At 44.4% G+C, this 14461-nt stretch overlaps 1 protein-coding gene across 1 annotated transcript; it reads left to right on the top strand.

Annotated features, from left to right (window-relative positions):
- The first annotated feature begins 1337 nt into the window (after positions 1-1337).
- Positions 1338-13768, top strand: ALAS1 (5'-aminolevulinate synthase 1). The gene is made up of 11 exons (XM_081847345.1): positions 1338-1499; positions 2949-3172; positions 5906-6121; positions 6997-7149; positions 7251-7473; positions 7938-8122; positions 9482-9661; positions 9757-9921; positions 10953-11221; positions 11892-12054; positions 13468-13768. The coding sequence occupies exons 2-11, from the start codon at positions 2974-2976 to the stop codon at positions 13626-13628; spliced, it is 1914 nt and encodes a 637-aa protein (XP_081703471.1). The 5' UTR covers positions 1338-1499; positions 2949-2973; the 3' UTR covers positions 13629-13768.
- The last annotated feature ends 693 nt before the right edge of the window (positions 13769-14461 follow it).

The raw sequence follows: 14461 nt of genomic DNA, 5'->3' as shown, positions 1-14461 counted from the left end.
AGAGAAGAGTTCTCCAACTGACACACACAGCTCCTCTCTAAGATGTGCCCTTGATGTTTGAACCTGGTGTACAGACGCACTTGGCTGACATTTAAAGGCCATGCCTGAAGAAATTAGAAAAGGCAGGCCTCTGAGATATACAGAGCCCAAGCCATTAAGGGATTTATTCAACAATACAAGCACTCTGAATTGTTATCAGACAGTAAAGGAGCCAATACATATGCTTAAGCACTGGAGCAAGATGCTCTTCACAGCTCATCCCTCTCAATAAACAAGCTTTTGCAGTATAACAATGAAGATTTCAGCAGCCTTCAAGGACTGCTCCCATTTGCAGCATCAGACCAACTCTGGAATGGGCAAAGCCACAATTAAGGAGAATGTTCCCTATAAATTGATGCAGAGTGCCTTTCCTTCTCCACTGAACTGAAGCTCAGTTAAGCAAAATATGTCCTTGGGTTTTCCACGCATCTGATAATATCCAATTCAGTGGGCAAGATTGGATTGATTCCTGGGGGAATTAATCGGTACACAGTATGATCAAAATACAGGTCAAATGCAAGTGTGGATGTGCCCGTAGCACACAATTCCCACAACTTTGGCCCTGATATTAGAGAACAGGACTTTCAGACTAGAGAAGGTGGGAGCTTCCCAACATCGCTCTACATGCTGAGCCAAACTTGACTCAAGCAGCCACCATGCCAAACAGGAGTCCCTGGCCTGTTCCTAATAGGCACAGAAAGGGCTTTCTACACTTACCTTTCCTCTGTTCTTTCCCCTGCTTTAAAACTCTGCGTCCAAGGATCCTTTACCCCCTTCCAAAGCTTTCCTTGTGAAAATCTGTTCTTTAAAGCTGAATTGGAGCAAACAGCAATCTGTGGAAAACCCAACTGACATTTGATCTGATTGAGTGCTAAAGAGCAGGTTTTTGCAGGGAAAGAGGTTAAAGTGCCTGTAAAGAGAAAGAGTGGGGTAAAAGGTAAGTATGGATAAATACTAGGGCAGCAATCACAGGTGGAGTTGGACAACGTTTGTGTGTGTCCTTCGGGGTTGCTTTTATCTCTCTTAAGGAAAAACACTTTCCACATATAACTGGGTCATAAAGTAGAAACTGAAGGCGGGTGGGAGAGATGGTCCTTTCGAGTTCTGTGATTCTATGCAATTAAAACAAGGCACTTCTCCGAAGCCGCAGCCGGGAGACAAGGAACCGTCTCGACTCTCTCCCTCCCCGCGAATAAACCCGGGAAAGGAACAGACGAGCGCGACGAGGATTTAAGCGGCAGAGGGCGAGTTGCCAATCCCGGCGCATGCGCGGCGGCCGGGCTCTTGTGGCGGCGGCGGGAGGGGGGCGGGTTGCCGCGGGAGAGGCGTCTTCGGGTGCGCGTGCGCGGTGGTGCCCCTTTGCTTTCGACTATATAGGCGGCGGCGGCGGCGGCCGGAGCTGGGTTGACACTGAGCGGAAAGAGCTGGAAGGCGAGGGTTGGAGGGACGCTAATTGACGGGTAAGGGACCGGGCGGGGGGGGGGAGGGAGGCGGATAGGATGGCGGCGGGGGGCGCGTGAGGGAAGGAGGCCCGGTTTCCTTCGAAAGCGGCGCTTAGCCCTCGCTTGCTCGTGTCCGAGGCGGCGGCGGCGGCGGCGGCGGCGGCCCAGCCGGCACTTCTTCGCTCCTGACCTTGTCCGGCCTCGGATGGACGGAGCTGTCCGGGGCGGGGGAAGCGGGTGGCCGCTCGGGGTGCCCTTGGCCGCCGAGTCTGGGCGAGACGCGGAGGGGCTTCTTCACCTACTAAAGCACGGATGCTGCCCGTGGGCGAAAGGGGCCGGGAGGGAGATCTTCGTCCCCAGGAGGGGAGAGGGAAAGCGGGGGTGGTCTTCCTCCTCCTCCACGCCCCGATCTCTCTGTGCCCCTCGCTTCGTTTCCCCCGTGCGCCAAAGGGAGACACGGCCCTCCTTCACTGGCAGGCTTGCGATCGGCCATAGAGGAGTCTTCACTTCGGTCCCCCGCAAAAGAATCCGAGAAGAGGAGGAAGTGGCCAGATTGGGGCGATCTCATTCAGCCCTCGGGGATGGAGCCTCCCTAGATCTGCCCGTGTCAGTTGTCTTAGGTGTCACTTGGGTGTTGGTTTCCGACAAGTTCCGCGTCCTCTCCACAAACGTCCCTCACTCACACCAATAAATTTACCTGCTTTTTAAACGCCTTGCAAACAGAAGTGTTGGCGGGGTGGGGCGAGGTCTTGCAGGTTAGCGAGTTTATTGTGGCATAATCTTAGGTGGGCTAAAGCTCGCTTCACTGAACCCATGAAATATTGCCTGTCCAGATACTGGCATCTAGCGTTATCTGTCATTTTGGGCAAGCACTCAAGGCTGGCTGTAGTCCACAATGTGCTATGCCGCAATAAGTCTTTGTAAGTTTTAACATGCTGCAAGACTCTTTGCACGCAATGTTGCAACAGATTTGTAGGCTACCCTTCTGGAACTGGTGAGTCAAGATTCCTTGGACTGCCTATCCTCCCAGTTTTTCTTTCTTCCTTTTGTCAGTCAAGGGGTCATATGTGAAATTATCCACTGCTGAATTACTGTGCCAGTGGTTCGGGTATTTTGGCCTGTAGATCAATGCATGTGCAGCTATTTAATCTTTGGTGGTGCTATGTTTTTGTTTTCTGTTGTTTGCTTTTGCTTAAAGCTTGCTTCAGGCATTGTAAACATCTTGAATTGGAGGACTGTCCTTCGTAGGACTGAACCTGCAACTGTGTGTGTAGATCGTAACAGGTTAACAATCTTGTGTGCATCTAAAAGCTGCAAACACATCCAAAAGTCAGTAACCTATGTATGCTGGTCATCTATATGTTTGTCATATGCGAAGTGACCCCAGTAGTTCTTGAAGAGGCTTGTATACAGACTCTCTCTTGCATCTTTGTATGAGGTTAAACTACATTGTTTTGTTATTTTCAGCAAGACTTTTGAAAACTCTTGAAAAATGGAAGCTGTTGTTCGCCGCTGCCCGTTCCTGTCAAGGGTATCCCAGGCTTTCCTGCAAAAGGCTGGCAAATCCCTTCTTTTCTATGCCCAAAACTGCCCTAAAATGATGGAAGTTGTGACTAAGCCTGCTTCACGTGCCCTGAGTACTTCATCTGCTCACTGTCAGCAAACTGAAGAAACCACTTCTACTAGTGAGAGTAAGGCTCAACTTTGCGATTTTGCTATTTAATACTGCATAACTCGAAACTTTCTTGAAATGTTGTCCTTACTAAATTGAAATACAGCAGTGAGCATACTTCTGAAACCCAATGGAATTGCAATACCATTGGCCTGATCTTATTCATCCACAAGAGTTTTTGCAAAATACTGATAGTTAAACCTCCTAGAATTGCCTGCTTGTTTGTACCTGTTTAGCAATTTAATTTATTCTACAGTACTCTGAAACTTAGGGTGAGCTCTAGTAATGGCAGCCTGTGAGTGCAACAGCCATACAGTTGGGGAAGGTGGGGAGACATTCTTAATGTAGTGCAATGGCCAAATCCAGTGAGTGACCAGCTTAGGGCAATAGAAATGTCAAACGGAATTAACCTGTGATATCCTGTTTTGTACTGTTATACTACTTCTGCTTGAGTAGCAAATAGCTTGCACAACAGTGCCAACTCTTCTTGATATGGGATCTTGCCTATAGTGATTATAATAGAAGTGATGCATTACATTTTAAAATTAACTTTTTATTGGCAGTATGTTTGTAAATGGTTTATTATTTCAAGGCAATATGATGTTAGCCAAGTTCACTTTTGAGAAAGTGGTAGGCTGACTGAACTTTGAACGTCCTTTTCCCAGTTACAGAGGCCAAAGTATATTGTAACTCGCTCTCTGTACAATCTAAGAACAAGGGTGAAGAACAGTATAAAAATTATTGCATACGGTGGATGACACTGATGAAGTTTTTGCAGGGCAACCTTCGAGGGCCCACATGCCAGCAGTGGGGGGGGGGGGGCAGAGACAGAACTGGGCAAAGCAACAAATGGAAATGTTACCTTTGAACAGTACCCTAGTTTCCACACACACACACACACACACACACACACACACACACACAGTCTAGGCAAGCAAAAGGCATTATCAGAGTTCACATTCCAGCCATGCAGTAGTATATGAAGTGGGACCCGTGAGGAGAATGGCTAGTGTGGCTGGTCACGGGGTGTGGTTTGCAAAGAGATTCAGGGGCCAGATAGGCTTGCGAGGCTGCATTTGCCCCTGAGCCTCAGGTTCCTCATTCCTGATTTAGGGCCATCTTAAATGGCAACTGACCTGGCACCACAGTTTTGCCTTTCTTTGAACTTTGCTTTTGTTGCGAAAAGTATCTTTAATCACAGGCTTTCTACACGCTGTTGAAATATGTTTTCATCACTGCATCAGGAAGTACTAACTAAAGGCAAGAGCCTGGCAGGAGAAACTTCAGGAAGCAAGAACTTAGGAAATACTAACTGTACAAATCTATGTTTTTCATTAGAAGAAAATCCCACTTAATTAAATGAGATTTACAACCCTTCAAAGTGTGCATAGGACTTCAGTCTAAGGCTTTTATCCTATATACTGTAACTTAAAAGTAAATTCCATGGATTCAGTTGGATTTCCTTTTGAGTAAATGTACATAAGAGTGTGCTGCTGGTTCTCTTGAACACTTGTCAGTTAAAACTATATGTTACACACTGTGTTATTGTGAGGCATAGCCCTGATTTTTAAAATGATTCTACAAAAGCAGACTTCTCATTAATGAAAGAAAACTGTTGTGAGTTCAGATATACTGTATGTCAAAACTAATAATGGGACTGATGTAACGATTCATCCATTTCTTCTTTGCACAATACTGGTCCATTTTTTTAATGTTCCCCTCCACCTTATTCACACAGTTATTGGGAAAACCACAAAGAAACCCACTATTATGGACTGATTAACACACAAAATGGTTAGCAGATTTAAAACGTTTGAAATGTTTTCTGAGTATAGTTTGATACATTGCTGGGCAGGGGGCAGAGTGCAGTGTTTCCGCTCTCTGAGTATTTTTTAGTTTGGTTAGTTAAACAGCGCTTGTGAATGAAAATGTTTTCAATCCTTACATATCCGGAGGTGTTCCAGGGAAGCCTTTTGTTCTTAACTGATAATATTTAATGTATTACACATAAAATATACCGTATTTTTCGCCCTATAGGACGCACTTTTTCCCCTCCAAAAATGAAGGGGAATTCTTGATGCGTCCTATGGGGCGAATGCAGGCTTTTGCTGAAGCTTGGTGATCGAGAGGGGTCGGTGCGCACCAAACCCTCTCGCTCTCCAGGCTTCAGGAAGACATCCGCAGCCTGCTTCCCAGAGCGCCGGGCACGCTGAAAGCAGAGCGCCCCTTGCGCCGGGCAGACATCCGCAGTGTGGGGAGCCCTGCAGGAGTTCCCTGCAGGGCTCCCCTCACTGCGAATAGCAGCCTGCCGCCCGGCACGAAGAGCACCCTGAAGCAGAGCGCCCCTCGCGCCAGGCAGACATCCGCAGCGTAGGGAGCCCTGCAGGAGTTCCCCGCAGGGCTCCCCTCGCTGCGGATAGCAGCCTACCGCCCGGCGCGCAGGGTGCCCTGAAGCAGAGCATCCCTCGCGCCGGGCAGACATCGGCCAGCCCCACAAGCTCGGGGGACAGCAGGGAGGCGCAGCGCAGCCATCCCGCTGTTCCTCGACCTGGTTCGGTTTCCCTGACCTGGTTTTTGGGGGGGGGGAAATAAAGGAAAAATTTTGTTCCCTTTATTTCCCCCCCAAAATACTAGGTGCGTCCTATGGGACGGAAAATACGGTATTTTAAGACACATACAACTAGCACCCCTATCAAAATGAGTACCTCAGATACCTTTGTTGCATACTAAACACTTTATTTTTTTATTCAAGAGGCCAAAAATTCACCAGATGTGGTCCAACGAAACACAAGCAGACCCCAACTTCCATTGAGCCACCCACCTGCCGCTAGCCAGAGTGCTAGCCAAGCCACTGTGACTAAATGCCCATTCTTGGCAGCTCAGATGAACGAAGGGAACAGCAATGTTTTCCGCAAAGCTAGCCTCGAACTCCAGGAGGATGTGGAAGAAATGCAAGCAGTAAGAAAAGGTATCACCTCTTTGGAGGTTTAATAAAATTTGTTTCTAATCGTGCTAGCTAGATTTTAAAGAATCATAGAATCATAGAATAAAGAGAGGAGACAAAACTGAACAAAGTTTAGTTGAAGTTTCTCAAGCTCTTTAAATTGTGTAGCTCTTGCAGAATCCACATCACACATCCATTGGCTTGGGTTTTTCTATCTGCTTTATTTACAATTAGTTGTTGGTGTAATAATAATGATCATAGTTCTGAAACCTGTCTGAGCCAAAGATCTTTCTTTCTAATGGTGGTGTTTCCTGTAAGTACAGTTATGAAATAGAGGGAAACACTTTGGGACAGTTAATTCACATGCTGCTATAAATGCACTGTAAAATAACAGACTTCCACTTCCCTCTGCTCTGAAAGCATGGCTACTTTTAGGGAAACACTAATTGATTCTCAGTGACTTGGACTTTGAATCGGCCACAATACAAGGAAGAAAGCAAGTGGACACCAGCGTAGTGCTAAGCAGTTGTTCATGTATAACTATAAACTTTCGTCGTCTAGTTAACTAGAGTAGATTCATGCAGCTGTGTTTTATTGGTTGGATTTTTTGGGGGAAATGTGGGATAGTCCTGAGTTTGAAAATAACTAACACACATAAAACTGGGAAGATACCTATCATTAAATGAATGGTAGAGGGCTGAGAAACAGTTATCTCCTATGTGAATCCCCAGCACTGCCAGGACCTATTCTGAAGAATAAAAGTACTTATAATCATTAAATATACTACTTTATTCAGTTACAATAACATTTTTAAAAAATGACTGCATTGTTTATACATGAAATTTAATTTGAGCTGTCCAATCACTACTTTAATTTTCTTATGCCACCTTGCTATGTAGAATTTGCCAAAACACCAGAAAGTACTCTTGTGGTGAACACTAAGATGGATGGGGAAAAGCCAAATGATGGCTTGCTGAAGAAATTCCAAGATATGATGTTGAAACAGAGACCAGAAAGGGTGTCTCATCTGCTTCAGGAGAACTTACCGAAATGTGAGGCACAGTCTTGTTTAAACTTGATGAAAATCAAAAGCTTGTATAAACTTTGTTGGTTGTTCTAGCTGCTTACATGCACTAATGCTTTCCTCTTCTAGCTGTTTCTACTTTCCAGTATGATCAGTTCTTTGAGAAAAAAATTGATGAGAAAAGAAAAGATCATACATACCGTGTGTTCAAAACTGTGAACCGACGAGCCCAGGTTTTTCCCATGGCAGATGACTATTCAGAATCCCATAGCAGCAAGAAAGAGGTGTCTGTCTGGTGCAGCAATGATTATCTTGGGATGAGTCGTCATCCTAGAGTTTGTGGAGCTGTTATGTAAGTTTTTTAATTGACAGTAAAATGTTGGCTAATTACATTGTGCCTTTTAGAAGCCTACCCAACACCATTGTTGGTTACAAGCAAATTATTAAGTTATAGGTCCTCTTTGGTTATTAGGGGACCTTTTGTCACTGTCTTTTCTTTGTAATGAGCCACCCACCTGTATCATATTTCCACATGACACCAAACTGGTTTTAAAAGATTAAATGGAGTTCCACTGTATTTCTTAATACAGAATGCTTCTCCTCTAATTACCACAAGTAGTTTGCTTATAATGAAGAATGTTTTTTAAGAAATCTCAAGCTGGTAACCTATGAAATTCCCCCCAAAATTATCCTAGTTTGTGCTTGGCTTTATCACTCAGGCCAACTATCCCCTACATGAATGGGAATGCAACTTATTTGCGAATGTGAGATTGCTTCAAGTTGTGTTTAATGACCCTGTTGGAACCTTCCTCACAGGGAAACACTGAAACAGCATGGTGCGGGAGCAGGAGGCACCAGGAATATATCAGGAACCAGTAAATTCCATGTTGATCTTGAGAAAGAATTGGCTGATCTCCATGGAAAAGATGCTGCTCTGTTGTTCTCTTCTTGCTTTGTAGCAAATGATTCAACACTCTTCACACTAGCCAAAATGTTGCCAGGTAAATCTAACATGAATATGCTGTTCTACTGTACCTTGAAGGAATTGCTAAAAAAAAATATATTCCATGGTACATTCATTTCAAATACTGTAAAACACCAAATTGCACCAAGATTGCCCCAGATTAATTCAATACAAACACTTAAACTAGCTTGGAATTGAATGTGGCTAGTTTTATCAATCCAGCCAGGTTAAGTGTATGTTAATAGTTTTTGCCACCTCATGGAAATTGTATCAAAAGCTTTGAACTGAAAAAAACTAAACTAGATGTGTGAAGACAAAATGCAAGTACAGTGCGAGCACATAGCATGTAGGGTTTTGCTCCAAGGATTCTGTGTATACATGAAAATTGCTTATACTGAAACCCTTGGAGCTGCCCCGGCGGCTAGCAGGTGAGGAGGAGAGAGAATCCCTCATGCTCCCATAGCCTGTGCGCTGGGCAGGCTTTGCCTCCCAAGTAAAAGCAGAAAACTTAGAAGTTCTTTTTATGTCAGGTAGCCCCAAGTGGACCCAGTGCAAAAAGAGCTTGCTGGGCACATCCCGCTTGGCACATTGGTTCTGGGAGGCTAGGGATGCTTAAGGGAGATCTTGCAGCAACTTGGATGGCCCCACAAGATCAAAGCTGGTGCGCTGAGCACGCATTTCCCCCCGCAGGCAAGACAGGGATCTTAAAAGCTCTTTACGCACTGGGTAACCCCAAGGAGACCCAGCAAAAACATAACTTTTAACCTCTCCACCAGGCTTGGATTTAACTTGCACAGTTCCAGCCAGCTTGTTGAAACTGCGCTAGTTAAATGGGTATAAGATGCGGCTGTACGGGAGCTGAATTTGAAGGTACCACTTGGTTATTTGTTTTTTTACATATTTTTCCTATGTTCTGGGTATCTAATGACACTTCCTACATAATGTGTGGCCACAGCAGTACCAAGGCAACACTGGATCATTCCTGCCCTGCTCACTCACTGGATTTCCTGCTTAAAAGACTACCTTGTTCAGTGATGTTGCTTCCCTTCCAGAATCATAGAATGGGGTTCTCCTGGATTTGAGCAATAGCTGCCAGGAAAATTCCAAGAACAGAATTTGAAAATTAAGGTGACTTGCAAAAGGCAGGACCAGCTGAGTAATATCTGGGTTCAAGGTTTGAACCCACCGCCTCCTTTCCCCCAGATACAGCAGATTGCTTGACAGGTCCCCAGAAGAATCTTATTGCTCTAGGTTTCTTTACATTCAGGTTGGGATAATCTGATCTCTCTCTAGCTGGATTAGTGAGTTGTCCTAATCCTATCCAGTTACTGATGATCAAGCTGTAATGTAGTATTTGATTGGCCGCCTCTCTCTCTCTCTCTCTTTCCCTCCTCAGGTTGTGAAATTTACTCGGATGCAGGAAACCATGCTTCTATGATTCAGGGGATTCGAAACAGCAGAGTGCCAAAGCACATTTTTCGCCATAATGACGTTGGCCATCTCCGAGAACTGTTGAAAAAATCAGATCCATCTACTCCCAAAATTGTTGCATTTGAAACTGTTCACTCAATGGATGGTATGCTTGCTGTATTATGCTCCAGGTCCTGAAAACTGGGAAGACATGGGTTCTGAAACGCAAGAACTTGATATATTACTGTTACCTTGTTTTAGGTGCAGTCTGCCCATTGGAAGAGCTTTGTGATGTGGCTCATGAACATGGGGCAATCACCTTTGTAGATGAAGTACATGCCGTTGGGCTGTATGGAACTCACGGTGGAGGCATTGGAGACAGAGATGGGGTCATGAATAAAATGGATATCATCTCTGGAACGCTGGGTATGTGTACATTGGTGCTGTTCATTCTAATTTTGAGTAAGAGTGACTAAGAATGAGTCATAAAACAGAATGATCATACCCTTGTAATTCCATTTGCAAGGATAATTTGTATTTGTGGTAGATCCTCCATTCCTGCATTAAATCAGTGTATGTGAAAATGTTAGTTGTTTTACAGAGTCCTCCTATCTTTACCTTGAACTTAACTCTGTAAAGTAGAACGTTCTTAATCCTGAAACCTGACGTGGGAGTTGTGTAAGGAGATTTGGTAGGAACAGAAGTAGTAAATCTATGTCGTAGCAACAAGTTTTACCAGTTAAGGCTATGCTTATTGCAATTTCAAAAGCTGCAGTAAAAACAATGTACCAGTGGAAGCACTTTACCTCCATAAATTTTAAGGAACTATGAACTGGCAGTTGGTGTTACATAACAACTGCAAAGTTGTACCCACCCCAGACTGCTTGCTCTTATTGTGCAAGTGATATATAGGAGTACCTCCCTTTGGAGGTATTGGTTTACACAAGGTATGCTTTCTCTGTAGATAGTAAGACGCTGTTAACACAAAGTAGCAAAACTAGTAGAGAGGACTGAATATTGTGCTAATCTTTCCTAATTTTTTGGTCCTAGAAGCCCTCCTGGTGGGCCAGTTAGAAAACTGCTCCTGCCACTGAAACCTGTTCGACAGTTGTTTTTAAGCGTCGCCATGTGATGTCAAAATTACTGATTCCCCAAAGATGGCTTCATGTCTGCCTTTTCAGATGTGGTCAGGGGTTTTCTTTATGTACTTTCCCTGTATACATGTGTTTGTGTGTGCACACCTTTAAGCAGCTTGTTTAAAACTGGGGTGGTAGTTCTGTATTGAACATACCACCTTACTCTGTTGTATGAAGACTTAAAACAGCTCTCTTCTGTAGAAGAGGGATCAAAATACTGCATTGCTTGTTAAACATCTGCTTTTTACCAAAATTAGTGGTTAGGTATCAAAAGAACTGTATGCCAAGGATAAAATAACCTTTTGCTTGTTTTTCCTGCAGGCAAAGCTTTTGGCTGTGTAGGGGGTTACGTGGCCAGTACAAGTTCTCTGATAGACACTGTCCGTTCCTATGCTGCTGGCTTTATTTTTACAACGTCCCTGCCCCCCATGCTCTTAGCTGGCGCTCTCGAGTCTGTGAGAATCCTCAAAAGTGCAGAGGGGCAAGTCCTTCGCCGCCAACATCAACGCAATGTTAAACTCATGAGACAGATGCTGATGGATACTGGCTTCCCTGTAGTGCACTGTCCCAGTCACATCATTCCTATCAGGGTAAATATTTAGAGACTTAATCCAGTACATAAAAACTCCATTGTTCTTTGATGTCCCACATAAATTTCATAATTAAGTCTGTATGCATTTACATTCTTTATCTTGTTGAACTCTGTAGAATATGGTATCTTCCCTAGTTCCCCAAGAGGCATCTTAATGGTTATGACTTCAGCAATTCCCCCCCCCACACTGTTTCAGTTTAAATTTATGCATAAAACACAGATTGAGAGAGTAGGAGATTGATGGCAACCTGCATTTCTTTGCTTTCCTGCCCAGGACCCACAGAATACAGCAATCTGACATTGATTAGGGAAGAGATTGTTATGAAGCCCACATGGTCTGTTGAAGGAACCCGGGATGGGGATACCCTGAGGTCTCCCTGGCAAGAGAAGTGGCACAGGAGTATATCACTGGCCTTCTTGGACCACACACATGTGCTTCGTTCTCCCTGCCTTTTCCGCTTCCACCCCACCCCAAAGCACTTGCCTCCTAGTTTTAGCTTGTATCTTACTGGTTAATAGTTCATGCAACTGGCAGTGTCTAAGTACAGGTCTTTGTAACTATAACTTTTGGAGTCTGGTCATGGGAACACCTAGTTGGTCCTTGGTGGTGCAAATAATGTATTTTTACAGTCTTGGAAACGTGTCTAGAAATAATCTTTCTGCCTCAGGTTTCAGATGCTGCTAAAAATACTGAGATCTGTGACAAAATGATGAGCCAGCATAGCATCTACGTCCAAGCGATAAACTACCCCACTGTGCCACGTGGGGAAGAGCTGCTACGTATTGCCCCTACCCCACATCATACACCACAAATGATGAACTATTTTATTGGTGAGTGAACAAAGACATAAAAGCATAACAACATTTCCTAACACTTTTCTGACTATAGTGTTAAAGAACTATTTGGGCACTTATTGCTTGCACAATTCCAATCGTGTGTGGCAGAGAGTAGGGCTGCCGTATCCACAACACCCCTTATTCTCATTAAGGTTGAAGGCTGAAGCTAGGAGCCCACTCTACACTCAGACTCCCCCATGTGACTTTAAACCCTGATCATGCATGGGGAGCCTTTTATGTGGAGCATGGCCCTGCTGTACCCCCGCATGTAACTGGAATCCCCTAAGTAATTAATGCTCAAATAGGGTTACCCCTACAGAAAAAAATGTGCTTTGTCCCTAAGGCTGAACTATCATAAACATGAGAAGCAGGATGGGTGACTGCAAGTACCACTTCCTAAAATGTACATAAGCTTACACAGTGCAATATATAAAACTGAATTTGAGGCCAGTAAAGTTTTTTTGTGATCAGGTTAGATTGCTGGGGTAAAGGTAAAGGAACCCCTGACCATTAGGTCCAGTCGTGGCCAACTCTGGGGTTGCGGCGCTCATCTCGCTTTATTGGCCGAGGGAGCCGGCGTACAGCTTCCGGGTCATTGGCCAGCATGACTAAGCCACTTCTGGTGAACCAGAGCAGCGCACGGAAACGCCATTTACCTTCCTACTGGAGCGGTACCTATTTATCTACTTGCACTTTGATGTGCTTTCGAACTGCTAGGTTGGCAGGAGCAAGGACCGAGCAACGGGAGCTCACCCCATCACGGGGATTCGAACTGCCGACCTTCTGATCGGCAAGTCCTAGGCTCTGTGGTTTAACCCACAGCGCCACCTGCGTCCCTCAAGTACTGGGTTAGTGCCAGTAAATCTGCTATTTCTGTCCTAACACACACAAGCTTACTAAACAGTTGTTGGCATTCATCTGTCTCAAGAGACAATGGAGTTCACCTCTGGGGGTGAAATCAAACTGAAGTGACCTTTTTGTGGCGCAAGCCTGGGCTGCCCAGATGACAAAACCCCCTCTTGACCTCACTGATGTGATCCAAAGGAAGGTTGAGCAATACGTTTGGCACCAGGAGTTGCTGGAAGGAGGCGTACAAGGCTCCATCCAACCGTTTTAGAGACTCCATTTCAGATTTGCGTAGGGTTTGGAGGCTTCCTCCAAAAGGGAATATTGTCTAGCAGGTAATACAAGAATTGAGATTGTCTCTCCTAGTAAACCTGTAACAGGCAAAGGGCCATGAAACCTTTAAACATAACGGGGTCATTAGGGTTTTAAAATTCAAGGCTACTGTGTTAAAGAAAGCTAATAAGGATGAACCTTGTATTAGTTGTTTTGTGTCTTCATGCTACAGATTAGCAAGAGTGTTTGCTTTGTCTCTGCAATTACCAGAGTTTCCTTCTCTTGCAGAGAATCTGTTAGCTACTTGGAAGGAAGTTGGCCTGGAGCTGAAGCCACACTCCTCTGCTGAATGCAACTTCTGCAGGCGACCCCTTCACTTTGAAGTAATGAGTGAAAGGGAAAGATCCTACTTCAGTGGAATGAGCAAACTTGTGTCAGCGACTGCATAAAGCAAACTATAGTCCTATCTATGTCTAGTTGTCTAGTGTTCAAATGTTCACTGTAGCCTCTTTCCTGCATATGACATGCATTTTATTCCGTAGCTTAAGAACAGAATTCCTGAAAATAAATTTTCAGATGGTGTATACTAGTTCTGTATTTTATGGTGGTGTTTTCTTTTCCCATCCTCTAATTATAATCATTGCAGATATAACAGATAGCATGTTCAGATAGCAGTAGAAACAAGCTGGGGTCCTGTTAATGAATAACTCATCTAGTCTTTCAGTTGTGCTAACAAATTGCCTTAACAGACTAGGCTAGATGTTACTAAACTGGCAAGGTTCTGAACCTGGGTATTCTTTCTGCCTGTGCCAGGCCCTCTAATACCAAGAAATTTAAAAGCCAATAGGAAAGAGATGTTATCCTTTATGCAGGTTTAAGAATTTTTGGGGTGTTGGGGAATCAGTAGGTTGCATACTTGTTCTCCAGTGCCATGCATCTACCTAAAATGAAAGACTTCATTTTAAGACTAACCAGTAATTACTCAAGAAAAAATGCAGACGGGGGGAGGTAAATGCAGAAAGAAATAACACGTGTGTAATATCACTTGGGGTAGAGAGGAAATTTTATCAGAGCTAGTGGAGTTTGTCCCCAGACTGTTTTCAAGTCCCAGAACTCAAAAAATGGATTTGGGGAAGGAATAATGTATAGACTCCCAGGAGTAGAGGGGATAGGATGAAACCGCTTTCCATGCACAAAGGTACCGGGGCCTTGATGAGCAAGGTTTTCTTGCAGCTTATAGTAATTTTATATCTAGTACTTTAGCCTCACCCAAGCAGATGTT

Source organism: Podarcis erhardii (genome assembly GCF_964252035.2).
Source record: "Podarcis erhardii genome assembly, chromosome: 2".
Lineage (NCBI taxonomy): Eukaryota > Metazoa > Chordata > Lepidosauria > Squamata > Lacertidae > Podarcis > Podarcis erhardii.
The sequence above is the reverse complement of the archived record's forward strand: the minus strand, read 5'-3'. Positions and strand labels throughout refer to the sequence as shown.